Source organism: Diospyros lotus, chromosome 5 (assembly GCF_014633365.1).
Source record: "Diospyros lotus cultivar Yz01 chromosome 5, ASM1463336v1, whole genome shotgun sequence".
NCBI lineage: Eukaryota > Viridiplantae > Streptophyta > Magnoliopsida > Ericales > Ebenaceae > Diospyros > Diospyros lotus.
The window spans coordinates 34,621,856-34,646,092 of NC_068342.1; the positions used below are offsets into that span (position 1 = coordinate 34,621,856).

Genomic DNA, 24,237 nt, shown 5'->3' on the forward strand with positions numbered 1-24,237 from the left:
GCACTTTCCTGGAATCCTTATCCTTAATCAAAGAAGAAGTAACATAAAATTCAGCAACAACATTGTGATCACGAATAAGTTGTGATACACTAATTAAGTTCTTTTTCATGCTAGGAACATGCAAAACATTAGGCAAATAGAAGATAGAAGCAGGTTGCTGATGAGTATATAAATTGCTATAACCAACATGTGAGATAGGTAGAGTCTTATCATTTCCTATGGCCACTTTATCATCTCCAGTATAAGGAGTGTGGATGGAAAGATTACCAAGGTTAGATGTTATATGATTTGTTGCACCAGAATGAACAAACCAAGCAGGATCTGCAACAGAAGCTGATGATTGAGACAGATTATCAGGTTGAGGTAAGTTGCTATAGCAGGCACTTGGAAAAGCACTTGGAACATGTGGAGGAAAATTACTATAGTAAGCACTTGGAACCGATCCTAAATTATTCATGTAGGCTCCATTAGAACCACTAAAGGCAACTATGTATGCCTTGGATTCTGACTGACCATCACCGTTATTAAATCGACTAAAACCTGAATTAATGATTCTCTAGAAATTTCTATCAAATCTATGGTAGCATTTGTCGACAAAGTGCCTTGGTTTGCCACAAAGCTGACAATAGACTCTTTTGTTAGAAAATCTACCTTGTCCTCTTCCTCCTTTATTAGTAAAACTTCCTCCTCTAGTCATGTAACCTCCTCTATTAGCAACAACTTCACCTGATCCAATTCTTGTTGACTGTGCCATATTAATTGTCATGCTAGAGGATTTTTCTAACTCTGAATGAAAAGTAGAAGCAACCAGTGGCAAATTTTTATACAACAACCTTTGTTCATGCATTAACAACAAGTATTGCACCTTTTCTATATTTATCTCATCCATCTAATATGTGATCAGACTAACAACAATTTCATAGTCACGATCAAGTCCATTTATGATAGCCAGAAGCAATTCCTTATCATCTAGAGGTTCTCCAATTACTGCTAACGAATGACCTATAGTCTTAATCTGTAAGACATAATCATTCACTGACAACGTACCTTTCTTAAGAGACCTTAGCTGTTGTTTTAACTGGAATGACTTAGCAATTGTTTGGCATGAATAAAGACTTTTTAAGGAATTTCATACCTCAGCAGATGATTCCGAATGGATCACCTGTGCAAGAACTTCTCGGTCAATTCTATAATACAGTCACCCGAGCAACAATTGATCTAACCACATCCAGGCCAGATAATCAGAAATTATCGCATCATCAGCTGAAGCTGTATCTGAACTTGACAGATACTTCGATGGCGGTGATGCCTTATTAACGAACGACATAAGATCAAATGCACGGAGAGTTGCTAGGATCTGTGCAATCCAAAAAATATAATTGCTCAAGTCAAGCTTAATCGGAATGAAACTAAAGGCCTTAGCCACCGTAGAAAAATCAAATTGCGAGGCTATTGAAGAGGAGGAATTACAAGGAGATGAAGAGGAGTTCGAATTGCAGGCCATTGGCTCTAATACCATGTGATAAAATTCTAGGGCACAAAAAGAACAAAGAGACGAGAGAAAGAAGAAGAAGTCCCTCGGTAACTCTATTATCTAGAGAATCAAAAGCTTGCAATCAAATAAGAGGCATAGCTATTTATAGACACAACTGGCGCTCTTGATAATAGACCGCGCCTAACTACAGCTCCTAAACTCACTTTAAATAACCGAAACATCAATACAAAGTAATACAATAGAAATGAATTAAACACACAACAAGAACAACAATACAAAAACACTTATACTTCCACATGACACTCGGTGATGCTTGGAAATAACACATACATCACACTGAAATTCACTAAGGTCTAGGGACTGAAACAAGGAAGGAAACATTGTTTTTAGAAGAGGAAATGGAGGATGGCCAAGGCTATAATTCTGCACCCAAACATGTGCAGTGGGATTAGATGTGAACTAAGAGAATCCAACAGTCTTAAAAGATTGATTTCTGGCCGAAGGATAACCTCCCTTTTTTTCCAAAAAGTACAGCTCATGCTGTTCCCTAGTTGGACCAATCATCTTCTCGGTCTTCAAGGCTTGAAATTCACACATATTAACAGAGAAATTGGCATGGCAGTTTAGATCATTAGTAAGCCTATGGATAGACACAAGATTGGTGGATAGATTTAGCACATGTAGGACCTTTTGAAGGGTAATATTTGGGCTAAAGATGACTGTTCCTCGACCTTTAATGGAAACTGAAGTCCCATTAGCAATGATAATCTGTTTAGAAGTTACAATAGGCTCATAAGTGGCAAAAACCAATGGATCAGGGGTCATATGGTCAGCGGCTCCTGAATCTAGGATCCAAATGTTATTCTTATCAGTTTTAGTGGCATTAAGAGAGATTGAATGTAAACAAATACCTTGCTGGGCGAAAACACAGTTTCCATCGTTGATAGTCTTAAGGAAAGCCTTAAGTTTGTTAATTTCCTCACCATCAAGTTGAGCTAGATCAGTACCTGGGGCTAATTCTGTCTTCCTAGTTGTTCCTCCTTCCTCGTGCTCTTTGGCTGATATGTAGACTTGTTTTGTGCTGCCATATTTTTAAAACCTCCCATCTTCTTTAACACAACCTCCTTGCCATGAAGTTTGAAGCAATGATCTCGGGTATGCCTAGGCTTGTTGCAGAAACTGCACCCCAGTTCTTCATGATTCTTTGCCTTTGTTTTTCCCATTCTGAACCGTGCCCCATCCTTTTTTGTTGTAACCATGGCTGATCCTTCTGTTCCACTGTCACTTAGCATGACTCCCTTCGGTTTTCTTCACTTCTCACCATGGCAAAAACTTCATTCAGGGACGGTAGCTTCTCCCTACCAAAGATCTGAATCCTCACTTGATCAAACTCAGTATTCAATCCTGCTAGGAATTCCACAATCCTATCTCTTTCAATAATCCGACTAAGAGTGGCAACATCATCACTGCATATCATCTTGATTTCTTGATATTGATTTAGCTCCAACCGAAGCCCATTCATTTTGTTAAAATACTAGATTACAATTAGAGATGCTTGTCGAGTACTATTAATCTTTGTTTTGGTATCAAAGATAACCGAAGCATCCTGTACCGTTGGAATAGGTCTGCCTAATGGTGTCCCAAATAGCCTTGGCAGTATCTAAGAACATATAGTTTTTACTAACCTCAGGTTGCATGGCATTCCACAACCATGACATGATAAGGGAGTCATCGATATCCCATGCCGAAAAAGCTGGATCAGTAGTTTTTGGGGGTGAAGCAGTGTGATGTCCTAGCTTTACTCGTCCTTTCAGGAAGGTTCAAACAAGCTGCGCCCATTGGAGGTAATTTTTACCATCCAATTTGTAGGAAACATACATTCCAGGTAGTTCTCCACTGTCGGATCCAAAGAAGGTTCCTACACTTCCATTTGTACCGGTAATCAAATCCGGTTCTGACTCACCAGTAGTTAGATCGGGATTAACCTCCGAGATTCCTGACATCCTTAGTAAAGAAGGAACCAAGAGAAGGCAATAAAGGCTTAGGGGAGGAAACAAAGAACGAGAGACAAGAGTGCAATGAAGGCACGATTTGAATCTAAGAGCAAAAGGGTCTGTTGAAAGATAAAGATGCAACTACCAATCCCAACGGATTGAGAAGATGATCCGTGGATGAGATGAGAGGAATAAGAGGAGGATAACTCTCCCGAGTTATCCTCAAGCTGATCTTATATATCTTATGTATTATTTTAAGATTAATTAGAATTATTTTATCTTGTAATCTTGTGCTAGAATTTAGGAGTTTATCTAGTAGCTAAAGTTTAGGAGATAAGTTTGTATCAAACTAGGAGTCTTGTATATTTAATCCTAGCTTTTAATGGAGAAGTGGTACGATAGTTTTCATTATTCTATCCGATTTCTTCAGGCTCTAATACCATGTTGAAAACTATAAAGAGCATCGAGAATATGGCTTGGATTGGGAAAACTCGGAAGAAACTGTACTTCCGGCTCATACTATTGAATACTCCATAAGGAGTTTAAATAGAGTAGAGTTCCTAAAATCTAGGAAATTTAAAATACAAACATCCTATTTAAAATACAAATACAATAACATATCTAAGATATAACAAATTTCCTAAATTTTAGAGATAGATAAGATCCTATCTCCTCCTAGAATTTAGAGAGGTTGGAGCTTTATCTTAATCATAAATTGAGACATTATCTTGATCATAATATCACCATATTTCAACAAAGCTAGAGACAAAGTATGTCTCGGTGAGATAGGGGTCATGGTTGAGCATCAATGCTTTTAACTCTTCAAACCTCTGCTAGTAATCCTACACTGATCCCCCTTGTTGGATCTTGTTATACTCCTCCACCACATCGGTCATTCCCCTATCCCCAAATCTCTTGCATAATTTTTCTGCAAATTCAGCCCGCTAACATCCCTTCTTCACCTTGGACCATCTTTGGTACCAATCATCTCTCACATCGTTGAGGTAAGCCGTAGCTAGAGCCACCCTTTGTTGCTCAAGAACCCCATACCACTCAAACGTTCTTTCACACCTCCTAATCAATACTTCCTCTAGGAGGAAAATCAGGGGATAGTCTTATCGAATGCTGGCGAGCAAACATTGCCATAAATCCTTCCAATTGCTCCTTGATCTGCATTCCCATCTCTTCATGTATGTGAGTAACCTCCTCTCGGATCTGAGTGACTGCTCTATCCAGGTTACAATCAATGGAGATGATCATCTTGTGATTACGATTGGATTCGAGCTCCAATTGATCCACTCTCCCCTGCATATCCGTCATTGTGGAGCCAAATTGTTGCGGCTGCATCTCCATGTACTTCATTCGCATACCTTTCTCCTTCTGTCTGAATTTACCATGATCAAAATTGGCCAGGATTGACTCTGATACCAAATTGTCAGAGCTTAATGGTTTGATAATGGAGTTCTCAAGAATTCCTTAAGAATTCGAAGAATTAGGGAAGAGAAATGAGAGAGAGAGAAATGAGGGGGAACAAGAGAGAGAGAGAATTCCAAATTGAAAATGATTTTCATTCATGCCCTTCTTCGGGTGAGATCAGTTCTTATTTATATTGATCTCCCCGCAGTCAAATGGGAGTATTCCCTCCCCAAAACAGAGTAGAGTAGCCTAACTGGTCCATGCCACTTGCATGAAGCGTGTGCGTGTTGGTTACTCCTTTCTCCCCTAATTTTCCCAAATTACAATTCAATTATTAGGCGGTACATTATAGATGCGCCTTCAATTCAATGATACTAACATCATCCCCTGTAAGTAATATATCATTAACATATACCACTAGAAGAATGTGGCGGCCAAACTGAGAGTGATAAAAAATAGAATGGTCAGCTTCACTACAAGTTAACCCAAGCTCAAGAACAATTGAACTGAATCGACTAAACCAAGCTCGAGGAGACTGTTTTAAGCCGTATAAAGATTTTCGAAGGCGACACATTGGCCTAGACTTCCCCAAGCAACAAAGAAATGAGGTTGCTCCATATACACCTCTTCTTGTAAATCGCCATGAAGGAAGGCATTTTTGATGTCTAGTTGATGAAGAGGCTAGTAGCAAGGGACAAGAAAAGGCAAACAGAAGAGATCTTAGCAACAGGATAAAATGTATTGCCATAATCAAGACCAAAAACCTAAGTGTATCCTTTTGGCAACATGACGGCCTTAAGGCGATCAATCTGGCTGTCAAAACCAAGTCTTAGTGGAATGTATGGTAGACATTTGTTCAACCATAGCAGCCCGCCACCTTGAATGGGAAAGAGCTTCGGGAACAGATTTAGGAAGAGAAATAGAAGATAAAGAAGAAAGAAAAGTAGAATATCTAGGGGACAAAGAATTAGAACTGAAAAAATGTGAAATGGGATGGAGAGTGGGGCAATAACGGACCAGAGGAGGAAGAACTAACAGGTATAGTGGATGAGTCAGTGGACGACTCCCTTGGACTAGGGACGACAAGCGCTGTTGGTTGGGCCACATGTTAAGGATGTTGTTGATAAACCTAAAGATAGGGGTGATCAAGGCAAGAGGCAGTGGGTGCTGAAGAAGGAGAAAAGGAAAGGTTAAGAAAAGGAATATATAATGGTAAGTCAGGAGAGACAGGCTCAGAGAGCTCAGTCGAATATAGAAAATAAGGAGATGACTCAAAGAAGGTAACATCAACTGAAACAAAATAGCGAGCTAATTGAGGAGAGTAGCAACGATACCACTTTTGAAGGCGTGAATAACCCAGAAAAACACATATGATAGAACGAGCGAGTAGCTATCACGACTTGGGGTAAGATGATGAACAAGGCAGGTACTCCCAAAGATACGAGGAACAAGAGAATATAAGGCAACCCGAGGAAAAAGAACAAAATGAGGAATTTGGTCATTAAGGATAAAAGATGGCATTTGGTTAATTAAGTAACATGCAGTTAAGATAGTATCATCCCTGTATTGAAGCAGAACATGAATATGAAGAAGAAGCGTGTCGTTGGTCTCAATTAAATGACGATTCTTTCGTTTAGCCACCTTATTTTTTTGTGGGGTTCCAGGACACGAAGTTTGGTGAAGAATCCCATTGGATGCAATATAGGATTTAAACGGTAAGTACAAATATTCAAGAGCATTATCACTAAGAGAGCACGTATAGGCACATTAAACTGAGTTCTAGCACAAAATGTAGTGAGGACATAAAACAATTTTGAATGCGTTTTTATTAAATATGGGCATGTACTTCGAGAAAAATCATCAATAAAGGTTACAAAATAATGAAAATTGTCTTTTGAATTGACATGACTGAGACCCTGTATATCTGAATGGATCATTAAAAAAAGAGAATTATCTTGTTTATTAACTATACTCGAGAAAGAACTACGACTATGTTTCCCAAGTTGACAAGACTTACACTCGTAAAGAAGAAACAGTAGAGAGACCAGGAACCATCTTCTTGAGATTGGATAAAGACGGGTGCCCTAAGTGACAATGGACCTGTAGTGGGAAAGCAGTTGTCGTGCACGCCATTAATGAAGCAAGGTAAGACGAATAGTAGAGTTTGTGAGACTCAAGCCTCGTACCAATCGTTCGTCCGGTCTTTTGATCTTGAATAAGAATAGAATCAGACAAAAAGGTTATAAAGCAATTAAGACTACGAGTGACTTACCTGACAGAAAGTAAATTAAAGGGATACTGTGGTAAATGTAAAATTGATGGCAATGGTTAGGTAGGAGGGGGTCTGGGTGATGCTATGCCAATACCCGCGATTGAGGCGTGAGAGTCATCAGCTAATGTAACAGGAGGTAGAGACTTCGAAGTTTGAAAATGAGATAGAAGAGAATGATTACCAGACATGTGATTGGTGGCATTGGAGTCGAAGACCCATGGGCCAAGAGAAGATGAGGACTTAGTAAAACAAGTAGTAGGGTTATCGGTGTGACTAAGGGATGTGACATGTGAAGTGGCCTATTGTGCTGCCTGGAATTGAAGGAACTGAGCATACTCCCGTTTAGAGATAGTCATTGGTGAGGAATCACTTGGTGTAATAGACGCCTGACCCTCGGAGCACCAACAACAGTGCTAGCAGTACTAGTTGCTTGAGGTTGGCGACCATGTAAGCAATAACAAGTCTCCCGAGTGTGACCAAGACGATTACATTAGGAGCACTGGGGCTGAGGACGCCCACCACCACTAAGACATCCATGATTAGTCTGGGTAGTGGCAAGGGATGAGTGATCTCCAGGTACAAACGTGCCATGATCAGTAGTAATAGAAGAGTCTTTAAGTAACCTGGAAAATACCTCTGTCAAAGGAGGTAGAGAGGCACTACCGAGAATCTATGTCTTAACTGATCCAAGCTCAGGTTGAATCCCATGAAGACAGAGGACAATAAACATTTGATCACACTGTTGTTGTTGTTTATTGATATCCGTATCAAAAGGCATTAACTTGTTAAAATCAGTAATGGAAGCTTGGAGCTTACCCAAATAGGTGGTCATATCTAAATCAGACTGTTGTAGATTGAACAAAGCACCAATCACATTATAAATACGAGTGATGTCACTCGTATACATTTCACGAGCCTAAGTCCATAGAGTACCACACTCAAGAAGAGGTCGAAATATAGGCATCAAAGTTGGCTCAATAGTCTGTCACAACAAATTGAGTAACTATTCATCCACCTGTCGCCAAAGAGGTTGATTGCCCTCGGGAATAGTTGAAATGGTCTTTGATAAATGATCCTCAAGGTCATGTCCAAGAAATCAAATTTCAACTGTGGATGACCAAATAGAATAATTTTGTTAATTCAATTTCTCTAGAGTAATAACTGGTGTGCTCGAAAAATGGGGAATAGTTACAGTTGTGGACGTGGTGGAGAGAACAACCCATTGTTCTGGTTGATTGGATTTGGACCAAATCAGATCTGGTCCAGATCTGGGCTGGGTGAGAAACTTGAAGATTTGGGTAGCAAGCTTGGCTGCTGCTTCGATGGCTGAAAACTTGAAGCTTTCTGTTCAGCAGGCAACGCTTGGTCGACAACAAAGCTAGAATGACGGCTGACGGTGAGGGAGATTGACGGTGATGGCAAGTGACCCAATAACAGAGGTAGGCCAACGAAGGCGGGGAAGGTCGCAAACGATGGAGGTGGCTTGAACGACGAATAGAGACGACGGTGGACGATGGTGGCCGATGAAGGCAAATCGACAACAAGTGACGAGGCAATCAGAAGCAAATCTGAAGTTGGTCGATGATAGCGGAGGTGTACGTGACGACGATGCTCCGACAAAGAAGCAAGAAGGCGAAAAACCAATGGTGGACCTAAGAGAGGTCATCGATCAACCAAGGGGATGATGTCAACAGAGAAGAGGTAGCCGATGACGGGAATAAGGGGCTAACAGCTGCATCAGAGGGCGGCAACGGCGCCGACTAGATCTAGGGTTAGGTTTGTCTAATGGTGCTTATGTCACGTGAATAAAATAATGTGTATTCTACCAAAAGTGTATAATAGAAAAGAATATATATACAAGTATTTTCAGTTAATTACACTAATACCCCTTATCTTATTTAACAAAGATATTCCTCGTTGTCTTAATTACCACACAAGGATTTTCTTTTTCCTTTTTGCCCACCTCATCTAATTTTTATATTTTATTTTATTAGTAGGACATGTGTTATTCTCTTGGTTGTTCCTGATTACAACTGAAAAATTCTTGACTGATATTCTTAAGTGCAATGGTATAATCCTGATGGACCTTTGTTTTTCATCTATGGGCAACTTTGAATTCTATCTAGATCTAGTTTCCAGACATCAAATTTCTGAACACTTACACCTTATTGACTTGTGAAACACTCTTGTGCAGTATTCAGTATCTGGTGTGCTTGTGTTGCTCTTGCAATTGGCCCGGGAGCTTTATTTGGATAGCATGGAGGAAGTGCATGTCACTCTTGACTTGCTCAGTCGACTGGTATCCTTCAACATGGTAATGATTTCAGGAATGTCTCATATTGTATTTTTTTCCTGCTTGTGGTTCGTACCTGAACTTTGCCTTTTCCTTATGTTACAAATAGCCCACATATTCAGATAACTTTAAATCAATGATTATATGACATCTATTGATCTCTCTTTACTTATGCTATTTCTTGTGCACTGATGAATGTGATGAAAGTTACTGACTCTTGAACTATAGATCCTTGTATAATCTGGTGTTTTGTTTGAGTTATTTTCCTGGGGAAAATGATGCTTGTGTTTAATATTTTTTATGGTTTTTTGTTGCAAATTATGTTATCCATGTGTCTTATTTGAAATATATGATTGTGGTAAATGGCAATGCAGAAATCTGTTACCATATTAGATGATTCTGGTCTGCAGTACACCCTTTCGTGATGCACAAAAAGCTTTATATGTATGGCAACACTTCAAAATAATGGGCCAACTGCATTCTTTCTTGATTCTTATGTCATTCAACATTAACAGCTGTGACTGAGGTCACTTATGGGAGAAAAGGAGCTTTCTAACTCTACTGTTAACCTATGTAAAAATGGAGGAGACTAGGAACTCTTGCTGATTGTTTATACAAGATTAAACTCTCATGTGGGAGTGCTAAGAGAGCTTAGGGCTTGGCCTCCTTTATCTTTGATGAGACAAAATGATGAGAAAATTTTATTTATTTTGCAGGCCTTTTCTTTTGTATTTATTTTGTTTTTATTGTTTCATTGATTTGATGAAATTGCATTACTTGTAGGCTATATGCTATAGTTTGTTGGAAATTGGCAACTCCCCTCGTCTTGAAGGCACTCACATGAATGGGCATATGGACACATACGTGAGGTAATATTGGCTCACTATTTTTTTTTTTCCTTTTTCCTTTTTAACATTATGAATTTTTTGTTTTTCCTAAATTGGTTTTACTTTGAGGCTCTCGGTTTGTGATGGTCCCTCTTTCTGGTTGCAGTGCCAATGCAATTGAGATCATTTGCTCCTTGGTGAAAAAAATTTCTCCCACTTGCAGTGGTGCATTAATTATGTCGATGAGTGTTAATATTTTGTCGAAGATGATAAAATGGTATTTCATTTCTCTCTCTAATCATCTACTCCTCTACTAGAAGTTCATTTTACATTTACTAATAGTTGGTAGATGTTACCTTTGATTCTCTTATAAGTAATAACTAAATTTTGAAGTTTATGAAAACACAATTAACACGACAAATTGAAGAATGACATGTTGCGTTGGGAGCTGCATTGACTAACATCTTCAGTTTGGCTGACTACTTCATCAACTTGGTGTGGATCTTGTGATTTTGACTGAGTAATATTGATTAACGACATCTACTCTTCCTAAAGCTTGCTTTTTTTATATTTAAGAGCAATGGGTGGTAAAAGATCTCTTGTTTTAGAGTTTATGTAACTTGATGTATTTCAGCTTACCATGGTTTTTTGGTCTTTTTCTTAGTTGGTTGCATACAATACATTTTTCCTTTTACCCCTGTTTTCTTGATTGCAGCTCGCCATCTCTTATTACTGTAGCAGTTGTAGACATGAACATCTTTGATGTGGCCAGGATGAATCCCTTCCACATTCGCTACAATGATTTGTCAAGGTGAATCTACCATTGGAATTTACTTTTTATAGTTTATTATAATGCTGTTTTGATGTTTCTCACTTAGAGCTGCAAGAAACTGGGCTAGTTGCAAGTTGCAACTTAGTTGGCTTCAACTTCTTGTTATGCTATTGTCTCTATATATCTCTTACAAATTTCCTTGTGGGAACTGGTTTTTGCCTGTTTATTCTATATCATAACTTCATTTGCTTTTATTTTTTAATCTATTCTACTTTCCATGGATGACAACATGGTATGTATAGGTTAAGTTTTGCTCAAATCTACTTTGTTCCAGATGGGTAAAAGGCCTCGGATCATGCCCAGGATACAATGTTTGAACCACCACATTCTCTCAACAGTTGACTAGAATAAAGGCTGGCCACAGACGCTCCTTCATTCCATCGATAGTAAACACAACCAAGGAGAATAAAACAACCTGGCAATAAAATTCTAGTCATTTTTTGGTTATTTCTTGAAATTCTAGTCATCTTGAATGGCATGAAATATGCATAATTGATTAGTTTGTGTCATTTTTTCCCTCTCGTTATTTCTTTCCTGGTGGTTTTTGTACTGGGTAAAAGTTTGGTGGCCTTTGTTTTTGTAGAGCTTGTAGGTATTTCTTAGGAGTCCTATATATATATATATCATACATTAAGTAGTCTAACAATTGTTCTGTTGTTACATATATTGATTCTATTTATTTTTATTTCGTGTTTATTTGGTTAGTGGCTCATGGCTGCTTTCTGGAAGACTTGCAAATATGCTACTTATCGACTGTGAACATAATGCCAGCAGCTCATTAACTCTTTCAGGCATGTACTTGATTCTTTCTAAGGCTTCTTGATTACTTCTGTTTCTCTCTCCCCTAAGTTTTATTGCAGAAGCATGTGTTTGCAACTTGATTGAAATGGTTCTCACAATGTTGGTTTGGTTACAATTGAACTCCTCTACTTTTAAGTTAAGACAATACAGGAAAATGTGAAGGTATTTTCTCTTTGTACTATTTACAGTTTTTAGAAATTAGGATTTGTATTTATTTTTCTTTATTAGTGAAAGTTCACCGGTCTGTTCTGAGAACGGTGAGATGGGCATGGCAGGATTTGATTTTCAAGGGGAACTGTTTTTCTGTGTTTATGAACTCACTGAGATTCTGTTTGTAAATTCTTACATTCTTATGTTACACTTGAATACAATCTTTTACATGGCTCTTAATTTTTACTGCTTAGTCATATTATTGGTTATTTGGCAACTTTCTTCACTCAAACTGGGCTTTGATTACTTGTTCATACTTAAGAGGGAGAAAGAATGTTGTGTCTGGAAGCTTCTAAAACACGTTTGTCATGTCCCTTGGAGGATTAGAAGGGTAATATTGTGATAGGGATATAATAAAGGGGTAATATTGTAATAGGTTTATATTAGTTTGTTAGGAGATATGTTAGTTAGTGGTTAGAAGCACATGGGTGTTGTTATGCAATTAGTTAGAAGCTGATAATGCCTATAAAAGGCTTATGCCTGTAAATAGAGGAATGATTATGCTGATTTTGATAATTGAATTCTCAATTCTCTCCCAAGATTTCTCTCCAATCTCTCTCTCTCATTCTTCTGCCATTCTCCTTCAATTCTCTAATTTCTCCCCCCATTCTTCTTCAATTTCCCCTTCATACATTCTATTCTTGACCATAACTGTATCGGATCCTTCCGATTTCCATTCTAGTCCTAGGCTAAACACTAGTGCCATGACAAATTGGTATCATAGCATCATTCCTCGGCTATGATTCTGCCTATTCTAGTAGTGAATTCTGTTCAGTCACGTATTAGAGGCAGATCCGAGCCATCAGGATCCTGACGATTGTGATCGAATAGGTGAATTGCAGTGACCTACCACGATTGGCTGGGAATTGTGGACTACCGATCAACAACAAGAGGCAATCCATTCAAGAGGCGGGATTAGAGGCGCTTCCTAGCAGCAACTCTGACCACCGATTCAATAGAAATTATCAAGCAGCGTGTGAAGGTGAAGAAGATTTCAGCACTCTTGGGTGTTAGTTGCGTTTAACATCCAAACAAATTTTCGACAATTTTGGGTCGGAATTGAGGGCGAAGCTGGTCAGAAGTGACAGGCGTGGAGTGGACCAAGTCTGAGGCGATGTGAGCAGACCCAAGGAGATCGCAATTGTCCAAGATTAGGCAATCTTGGTTGAAGATTCAGAGTTGGTGATTCTAGGCGGCTCCCTGGAGCGATTCAGCATAGAGAACCCACAGTTGCACTGGCCGATTGGCTTCAATGGTGATCAAAGCCGGTTTGGCAAAACTTCGACAATCCTTGTTCGTTGCTTGAAGGCGATTCAAGAAGCAGTAACTTCTAGTTGATTGGAACTCCTAGACGAGCAAGGCCTTCCCATCCTCGGAACTGTTTGCGGGAGAGTTTTGAAGAAACTGCAGCCATCAATTCTCAGTTTTGGAGAATTTCGCTGGTTGCATCACAATTGCTCAAGGAAGGCGAGCTGCCTAGATGTTTCCACTGGAGAATTGCGGGGGTTTGGCAGAATTCCAGCGATTTGGAAGCTTGTTCGATTTTTGTAGTAGCAGTGAACGAAGGTGATAGAGCAGTCCAACGAACTTTCTTTGCTGCGACAGAATTCGGGATTTCAGCTATTGTAGACGCGGTTCAGGGAGGCGACCACAAAGCATTTCGCGATCTAGTAGCAGATCAGAGCGGGTAAGCATCTCTTAGATTAAATTCCAAAGGAGAGTTAGTGGCCCCAGCCATTGGACGGTGATTGGGGTGTGGGTCACAGCCGTTGTTGATCTTTATTAGCAGCAAGTGCAAGGATTCTCAGGCTGTGATTGCTCCATTCCATTGCTGCTAATTTCCAAAGCTTCATGACGATTAATTTCTGATCGTTCATAGGCAACGTTCCGACGACTCTCGGTTTGAATTTTCAAGGCAAGATCAGATTCAGCTACCATTCTGGTAATTTAGTAGCCATCAAGGTTCGAGTATTGATAGGAGATTGTTGTGAAATTCAGAAGTGTGTTTGACTTGTGGAGACAAATAGGTTGGCGCTATTGACGCGATTCCAACAAGTATAGAAACTACTTGCAGCAGGTGAGTCAGGAGAATTGGTAGCTCTAGGTGACTCTAGAACCTACAATTTGCCATCTCTTGGATCAACTTCAGAGGTGATTGTTGCGATTTACATATTGAAAAGAAGTGAGGGATTTAGGATGTACAGAGCTCTTGTTTATTGGCCTTCGGGTTGTCTTTCTTGTGAGAAGTTTGCTAGGGGAGTAGTGCACGCACGAGGACATTGGAGTCTTAGAAGTAGCAGAAGGGTCTTGCATTTTTAGGGGGATGACCTGCTCGTGAGGCCATTGGGAGCAGTGCATATATGAAGCAGATGAGCCCTCAATTGCAATAGAAGAATGCTTCATTTTTAGTTGGAATGAAGCCTCAATGGCAGCCAAAAAAGGCTGCATTTTCAGTTGGCCTGAAGCAACAAACAGGGGAAAAGAAATTTGAGAATGAGATCAACCAATGGGATAAGAGAGCAAGCAGTGGGGTACAGGATACGAGCAAGGAATTTGGCCTTATGATACGCAAGAAGCTACAAAAGTTTGCGATGATACTTATTAAGAAGTATCATTATAACTTTCCGGTGGAATACTTTGATGATTACCATGCAAGTTTTAACAATGAGGAATTCCTTGGAGTGGAGCAGCCGAAGGAAGAGACAAGATTACGAACGACTGATTCACTGCCTACTCTAGACTTTGGGCAGAAAAAGAAGTATTTTGATGGAGGCAGCAGTGACTAGTAGGATGGCTGCAATATTGGGAGTAATTTTGGCAGTGAAAAGCATTATCTAAAGGGAAGCTATAACAATCTGGTGGGTAGGACAACAGGTACGAAGGAACAATCAGATTCATTGGGAAAAATAGTTCTCGATGATGATGTTTCAAAGGATAATTATGAGAATAAAAAACAAGAGATGGTTGATGTAGTCAATCAGATGACAGGAATGACAAAAGGTCACAAGGAATTGCTGGAATTGGGGATGAATTATGCGGCAGCACTTGAGAAGTTTGAAGAAAAAATAAGACCGCAAGATGCACCTATTGAAAGGTTGCAAGAGGAAAATGGGGTAGCATTTGATGAAGTGACCGAGGAAGCCAAGGCCAATTCGTTACCTCTGTGGACTAGTGCAGGGACTGAAGGATTGGAGGGTGTCCAAGATCAAAATTCTATAAGAAAGGGAATGGGTGGTGGAGTTACTAATGATAAGGTTCCATTGCCTATGGTTTTGGATAATGTTGAGGATTCCTTACCTGAGGATAAGGCGAAGACAGCACCAGCAGGAGGGAGTCTCGCTGATCCTAAATGGTGTCACCATGTTGCTGTTGAGAGTTTGGCCAGGAAGAACAAAGCTGTTGCTACTTTGTTCGTTGTTGCTACAGCTGGCCGATTAGAATTTCTGTCACCCTTGTTGAAGGGCAGATTGAAGACTAGAATTGATGTTGCAGCCCAGCAGGTTGTAAGTGGTGTCATGCAAGGAATTAATGGTACAATGTTTGCTTATGGTGTTACTAGCAGCGGGGAAGACTCATACCAGGCATGGAGAGCAAAAGTCACTTGGGATCATTCCATTGGCAGTGAAGGTTGTCTTCAAAATTTCTCCATCTAAGTTGTGGAAGAAAAGGAAAAAAAAAAATAGCATAATGGAAGCTGTGAAGGTTTGGCATGTCTTGGGGATAAGACATGTTTCAAGGCAGGGAAATTGTCATGTCCCTAGGAGGATTAGAAGGGTAATATTGTGATGGGGATATAATAAAGGGATAATATTGTAATAGGCTTATATTAGTTTGTTTGGAGATGTTTTAGTTAGTGGTTAGAAGTACATGGGTGCTGCTGTTATGCAATTAGCTAGAAGCTGATAATGCCTATAAAAGGCTTATGCCTGTAAATAGAGGAATGCTTATGCTGATTTTGATAATTGAATTCTCAATTCTATCCCAAGATTTCTCTCCAATCTCTCTCTCTCGTTCTTCTGCCATTCTCCCTCAATTCTCTAATTTCTCCCCCCATTCTTCTTCAATTTCCCCTCTATACATTCTGTTCTTGACCTTAACTGTATCGAATCCTTCAATTTCCATTCTAGTCCTAGGCTAAACCCTAGGACCATGACAATGTTCTACTATGTTGTGTATAGCTTTTCTTATGATGTAGGTTATATCGAACTAAAAATTCATACTCTTCTATTGACTGGAAACATGGAACCAAGGTGATACTTCAGGTTGAACTGCTTCTTTGCAAATGCCATTTATCCTTTTAGGATCATAGAAACCAATTACTTTGTCATTGGAAAAGGTGGGTTGTGACAATCCCTCTAGCCTTATTGTTTGAATGACGATTTTTATTCTTCACCTCCATGAGCATCTGCATGGCTCTAGCTTTCATGTTTAATGTACGCAGCCTTGCATATATGTTCTTTCTGATAATTATGGTATCAAGTACACATTGATAATATTTTTGCCATGTGGTTCCATTTTTTTGCTGACTTTGCTCAACATCTTATCTGATTATTCTTCTTCTCATAAATATCACGGATTTTATATGCTTTTGTGTTTTCATTCTAATATTCTATGGAATGCATGGAACAATGCATTCACATATACAATATGCTAATGAAGATTCCAAAGAAGATGCCCAAAAGGACATGGTGTAATAAGCATCTGTGTTTCTAAGTTGGTACAGCACTGGTGTCTAATATTTATATCACCAGACATACATCTAAATATGTCTTATTCATTGTAATTTATTTAGAACAGGGCACACTTTGGACAAGGTTGTGTACTTCTTTGACACACATGACAATTGCTATTCTGGAAAAAATAGTTAATAAATTGGAGGCTATTTTTATTTATTCCATTCTGTCAATCCCTCTTCTATGCCTTTTAATTTGGGGGTTTTGACGCTTAAAATTTATGTTGTGAATATGTATTCTAAAACAGATATCAGAACTATGCTTTCTCACTTCTGGAGTATGAGTTGTTACTGCTATGTTTAATAAATGTACTTGTAATCTAAAAAAAACAAACAAAAAGAATATAGACAAAAATTCTTGTGCATGGACATATAAGTAGTGTCATGACCAATGCCCATTTTATTGGTTTGGATCATTGTAGGTTATCACATGTTGATATAACTGTATGCTGGTTATTCGGAATGAAGAAATACCTTTATGTGGTTTTATTGAATACCCAACCAACTATAGGAATTACTACTTGGTTTTGAATTTGAGTTGTTATGGCTAAAAATAATCCTAGATGATTTGAGGATTAAACGAAGTGGGTATGAAGTTGTATTGTGATAACAAGTCGACTACCAGCAGTGGGATGATTCAACTAAGCACATAGAGATTGATAGACATTTTATAAAAGAGAAGCTCGACAGTGGGCTGATTAGCACTCCGTATGTGCCTTCATGTGATCAATTAGCACATGTTCTAATTAAGGGACTTCCTACCACTCCGTTTCAGGAAATAACAAGTAAGCTGGGAATGGAAGATATCCACTCATCAGCTTGAGGGGAGTGTTGAAGATTGTGAATTTATTCCTAAATATCCCTCCTATGACTTATTCCCAAATATGGCTCTTTTCCTAAATAAGGCTTATTCCTAAACATGGCTCCTTTCCTAAATATGTTCTCTTCCTATTATTGGAGATTTCTTGTTTTATCTTTCTTCCCTTTTGTATATTTCCTAAGATTTTGGGATATAATCTCCCAATCTCTAGCATATATTGTAAAGGACATATTCAGTTCAATACAAGAGAAGAATTATTTCTTTCTTCATGAAGTCATTACATAATGAACTAAAAGAATGAGAAGTTTTGGTGTGTACTAATTCCCTGTTGAATTCTATAGTTTTTTACTGTGTCTGGCTTGAACTTGCAACAGTAAAATTTGAACACCAAAATTAACTTCACTGACAGCATAATTCCAGACCAAATTAATCTTTTCTAGTTCAGAATTCAAATCAGATGGATTATTTTTTCATTTAATCTTTAACTAAATTAACCAAGTTCTTGTTATCTGAAAAGCTTTGAAATGGCTTGAGCTCAATTTTGGTATAGGTGGTCAGAGTTGTAAATTCGGGTGTATCCCCTGGAGCAAATAACTTAAATTCTCTCTCTTCCATTCATCATTAGTATACGGGAAAATAAATTTATTGTAATTAGAAGTAAAGGTTTTGCCCTCTTTGCAAGAATTTTTACTTGCAATTTTTTTGTCATTCTGGATGTGAACTCACAATAAAAGTTCATAACATTGTTACATGAATAAAATCAGGTTTGGCCAAAAATCACAAGTGTTGCTTAACAATTTTGAGCATTAGAAGATTTAAAAATTTTCTTACAGGATCAAAAATTATATTTTAATACATGTAATATGTTATGTTGGCATGTCAATTTTATTTGAATAATCTTCATTGGTTGTGTAATAGCATTGTTTGCTGCTTATCTTGTATACACCATCCCTCTCAAAGTAATTGTTCATTTACTGTTTTAGAAAATAAATGAAATCCATTTTTTACACGTTGACTACTGATTATATACTGTTGGAGTTAATTAATATTTTGTTTTGTTTATCAGTTGATATTGTGGGTATTTATCTTGTGATGTTTGGTCATATTCAGCTCTTACTTGGATATACTATATATGGGTTATATAACCTTTTGAGTTGTGTGGTGTTTACTCTGCAGTGCTAGATTTCACCATACAGCTTGTGGAGACAGGAGTAGAAAATGATGTGGTCTTGGCTCTTGTTGCTTTTAACCTTCAGTATGTTTTAGTTAATCACGAGTACTGGAAATACAAGGTGAAGCATGCCCGCTGGAAGGTCACACTGAAGGTACCTCTTTTAGTGTTTCTCCTTGTTAGTAAAAGTAGGAATATGTTCCAATTTTCCCACTTTCTATTGAACTTTGGGGATGACTGTAAAATGCAAAATGTCTGGTTATTATTATTATTTTTTTCTCCTGGTTATGCTTGTCCAAAAGTTTTAAAGTTAAAGGAAGTGAAAATCTTACCATCCATTATAAGGTAGCAGCACTATTAAATGCAAAAATGACCTTTCTGTGGAAATAAACTGTTTTTCTTATATTCATACAAGTGATACAGCCCTATTTATGGGGTTGGGGATTACTGTTGGTTCCTAATGATGGCAAATATATCCCAAGAGGGGTGGTAAATTGGGATTTGTATATATATTTGATAATTTAAAACTTTGATTGATAGCAAAACACTATGTTTCGAAATATATGGGATATGTTTCGAAATAAGACTTTCTGCTAAGTAGGTTTCGAAACCTACTATATATGTTTCGAAATACACTTCTCTGTTTTGCTTGATTTGAAATCTTTTACCTTGTATTTCAAACTAATGATCTTTGGAAAAGATGATTTACATAAGTAAGAGTATACCAAAGATGTTTGTATATCAAAGATAGGTTTTCTATGTATATGTATAAGTTTATGCATAAGAAAACTATTTTAGCCTTTGATGACAAATCTTATGATAACATGTGCAATAGGCAATAATAATAAGCAAAAGGTAAAGAACAATTGCACACAAAATATATAGTGGTTCAGCACTCGCCTACTCCACTACCTTCAAGCTTACCCACTTGAAGGATTTACAATCCCAATCACTTTTACTAGTGATCACCACAACAAGGGATTTATCACGGTTTACCCTAAAACCTTACAATGTAAGTTTTTAGGGGCTCAACTCAAACCTAGCACCAAGTGAGTTCTAAGGCTAAACTCAAACCTTACACCAAGTGAGTTTTAAGGCTAAACTCGAACCTTCGACACAATGAGTTTTAGGCTCAACTCAAACCTTTACATCAAATGAGTTTTTAGACTAAACTCAAACCTTTACAACATTTACAAGATAAATAACGTTTTATCATTACAACCGAAATAGCAATAAATGCCTTACCACATGGTTGTACAAACCTCTTAACTTGAGGTGAGGAGAGCTGGAGGATGATACTCGTTGTTTGCACTTGCTTCTCATTTTTCACATCACAATGCACATCTAGGAATGGATGAATGGATCCTCTTTGAAAGCTTGTCAAACGGATTTATATCACATGTGCTTGTGTGTGTGTCTCTAGTGTGTGCTCACTTGTTGTCTCTCTATCAATCTCAATCAATCTCTTCTTGTCTTCAAATACCTGTTATTTATACCAAGAGATAGAAATCTGGCTGTTTATAGCCGTTAGAGACAAGACAAAAAGGTAGGTTTTGAAACATGCGCAGTGTGTTTTGAAACATCACATAAATAGACCAAAGTTTCGAAATATAGACAACAGATTTTGAAACATACAAGCTTCTAGCTGGATAAAGCACTTAGAGATAGCAAATAGTGGTAGACAAAGTCTTATGCCCACTTTGAGTATTTTAAAAGCACTCACATTCAAATTCAAATTTGAATCTCATAGCATGGAGAATGCATTAATAAAATGAGGTTTCGAAACATACTTATTTGGAAATGAGGTTTCGAAACATGATATGGAGGTTTCGAAACATAGTCCAAAACTTATTTGAAAATACATGCATAACAGAGATGTTTCGAAATAGCATACACTGAAAACATTGAAAACCATTTCAAAGGGGTTTCGAAACATGCATGGAAACCTGACAGATATTCAGAAACACTTGCATTACAACACAATCCACAGCATGTATACAACATAGCTTATTTACATTTCTTTAGTTTAAGATTTACTTTAATACATAAATGTAAATAACAAAGTACCCATTATTTGGATTCAATAAAAATACTTAGAAAATCAAAATCCAAATCAATAAGAAAGTAGATTTTGGGTTTTAATACAAACTCAAGTTTTAGCAATAATACCACCTCCAAAATATATACTTTCTATTTAATGAAAAATTTATTAAAAATCGTTTTAGCACTAATGAATGTTACATATCAAAATACTGGGAGATAGTTTTCTAAAAAGAAAACTCTTTCTTATATGTCTCCTTATAAGGTGCTAATCTTCTAGACTTTTAGTCAAAACATGGTTTTCATTTTCACAGAGTGATACATGATATTGAAATTGATATATATTGAAAACCATACACTTGACACGTGACTTAGGGATTAAACCAATATATGTTTTTCATCATTAAAACTAATGTATAAAAGTACAACAACAATTACATCATAGGCAAGATTAGACCTGCTAAAACTAGGAAGGATAGGCTGTACAAAACATAGGAAAGGTTGACTCTACAAAGGATAGGAAAGTATCCAAAAATCGATCAAAGAACAATTTCAACAATTTCTAAAATCTAGAGATAAGATTAGTTTCTAAACCAAGGATGATTTGGCTAATGAATCTCTTGAGATTATAACCAATCATTCCTTATATTTTATTCGAGAATCAACACTTCCCCTCTAGTTGGTGAATGAATGTGTGTCATTCCTAGCTTGATTAATAACTCCTCAAATCTCTTAGAAGGTAGTCCCTTTGTCACTATATCAACCAACTAATTTTCAGAGGAAACAAAGGGTATGGAAATTAGTCCAACCTCTAACTTTTCCTTTATAAAATGCCAATCTATCTCAACATGTTTTGTTCTATCATGTTGTATTGGGTTATGTGCAATACTTATAACTGACTTCTTGTCACAAAACAACTTGATTGGACCATTGTTAGCAATTCTTAGATCATCCAAAAAATCTTCACCACAACAATTCACAAAAACCTAGAGCCATAGCTCAAGATTCTGCCTCAACACTGGACCTGACCACTATATTTTGTTTTTTACTTCTCCAAGACACTAGATTTCGTCCTAGAAACACACAATAACTAGTTGTAGACCACCTATAAACTAGGGAACTTGCAAAGTTAGCATATGTGTAATTTGTAATAGCCAGGTTATCCCCTGATCTAAACAAAATTCCTTTCTCGAGTGTGGACTTTAGGTAACACAAAAGTCTTCTAACCATCTGCATATGTTCTTCTGTCAGATTGTGCATAAATTGACTAACCAAACTGATAGCAAATGCAATGCCATGTCTAGTATGCGATAGATAAATTGGGCGACCCACCAACATTTGATACCTTCCTTTGTCCACCAATTGATAGTTAGGCTTCTCACCTAATTTAAGGTTTGGTTCCACTGGTGTGCTAGCTACTTTTCCTCCCAACAGCCTAGTTTCCTTTAGAAAATCCATGATATACTTTCTTTGGGAAAGAAAGATTCCTTAGGGAAAGAAAGATTCCTTCTTTGGAGTAAGCTACTTCTATTCCCAAGAAATACTTGAGTTTACCAAGAACCTTAATCTCAAATGTCCTTGGAAGGCTTTCTTTCAATCGTTGTTGTTCCTTTGCATCATTTTTAGTAACTATGATATCATTTACATACACAAGCAAAGTTGTCACCTTCTCCTCCATTGTATGTTTAATAAAGAGAGTGTGATCTCCTTAATTTTATTGATATTCCATCTATCTCATAGCTTTAGAGAATCTGTCAAACCATGCTCTTGGAGATTACTTAAGCCCATAGCCTTTTTAAGCCTGCACACCCCGACTGAGGCTTCTTTATCAAACCCTGGTGGTGGTTCCATAAAAACTTCTTCTTCTAGATTGCCATGGAAGAAGGCATTTTTTACATAAAGTTGTTGTATTTGCCAACTACAACATGTTGAGGATATAATCACAAATTAAAGAAGATAAAGGGCCGAAAAGAAGATAGAAGAGCATATAAAGATGCGGCTATCAGTTCCTAAAAATTAGAAGAAGATGGAGCCTCTTCTTATCCGAAAGAATAGGAGAAAGTTTAGGAAATTTATCACTGCTTATCTATTGTTGTATTTGTGTTTTAAATTCTTAGATTTTAGGAGTTTTTCTTCTATTTAAGTTTGTAATTTGTATATTTGACGGTGTGAAATTCAATTGTTCTGGATTCACCCTGATTTTCTTAGAGTTTTAATCTCTAAAACTCTTAGGCTGCGTTCTCTTTGCTTTTCAAGTTTTAGTTTTGAATTCATTTTCAATTTTCTGTTTTGGTAGTCTGTTTTTAGAAAATTGAAAACGCGTTGTCTTTGTCATTTTAAAAAACTATTTCTTAGAATAGAAAATTAGAAAACGCGTTCTCTTTGAAATTTTGAAAATAATTTTTTAATGATATTTTATTCAATAAATTTGATTATTCAGTAAATTAGAAATATTTAATGTTAATATATTATTAAAAAAATATATACATTTTAAAGTTAATGAATTTTGTAATATTTTTTCCCATTACAATAATAAAATATGAATAAATAAATAAATAAATGTGTTTTGAGTTTAAAGTTTGTTTTGGATGAAAACACTCAAAACAACTTTTTGTTGTTTTGAGTTTTCTTTACAATTTTTTTTTTTTGTTTTTAAATATGCATTTTTAAAAACAACAAAGAGAACGATTTTTCATTATTTTTGAAAATCGAAAACTAAAAATGACTTAAAAATAGTAAAGAGAACGCAGCCTTAAGGTTTTGCTTTGTTCATGGTATCAGAGCCATTGGTTTGGTGACTGATTCCTTTTTCATTTTTTTTCCCTTCTCCTTCCACAACAAGCCTGCAACTCGATGACTGGTTCTTCAAGATCTAGCGAAAGTTCATCCCATTCACCTACAACCTCTAAGATTATATCGTCATTTATTACACTAATGGCTTTCGATCAACATACCCTTCAAATCACCCAACATCGCCTCAATGGGACGAATTATCGAGAATGGTCGCAATCAGTTTTATTAGTTATGAAGGGCAAAGGAAAGGTCGGATACCTTACTGGAGAAGTGCTACAACCAAATCCAAAGGATGCAACTTATAATGCATGGGATGTGAAAAATTCCATTGCCATGTCTTGGCTCATTAATTCAATGGAGCCAAAGATAGGAAGAACCTATCTATTTTATAAGACAACCAATGAGGTTTGGGAAGCAGCAAAAAACCTCTATTCAGACATGGAAAACATGACCTAGTGCTTTGAAGTTAGATCGACCATACGCACAACTCGCCAAGGTAGTCTTTCAGTTACCGAATATTATAATTTGCTTTCTGGTTTGT

At 37.3% G+C, this 24,237-nt stretch overlaps 1 protein-coding gene across 2 annotated transcripts in view; it reads left to right on the top strand.

The window, feature by feature from the left end:
* Window positions 1-24,237, top strand: part of LOC127801127 (uncharacterized) — a 152,411-nt gene that overhangs the window by 72,496 nt on the left and 55,678 nt on the right. For both annotated transcript variants that reach the window (XM_052335997.1, XM_052335998.1), the window contains 6 exons: window positions 9,372-9,491; window positions 10,254-10,339; window positions 10,464-10,574; window positions 11,013-11,108; window positions 11,835-11,920; window positions 18,869-19,017. In XM_052335997.1, the coding sequence (XP_052191957.1) occupies window positions 9,372-9,491; window positions 10,254-10,339; window positions 10,464-10,574; window positions 11,013-11,108; window positions 11,835-11,920; window positions 18,869-19,017 (648 nt within the window). The remainder of the gene's footprint in view (window positions 1-9,371; window positions 9,492-10,253; window positions 10,340-10,463; window positions 10,575-11,012; window positions 11,109-11,834; window positions 11,921-18,868; window positions 19,018-24,237) is intronic.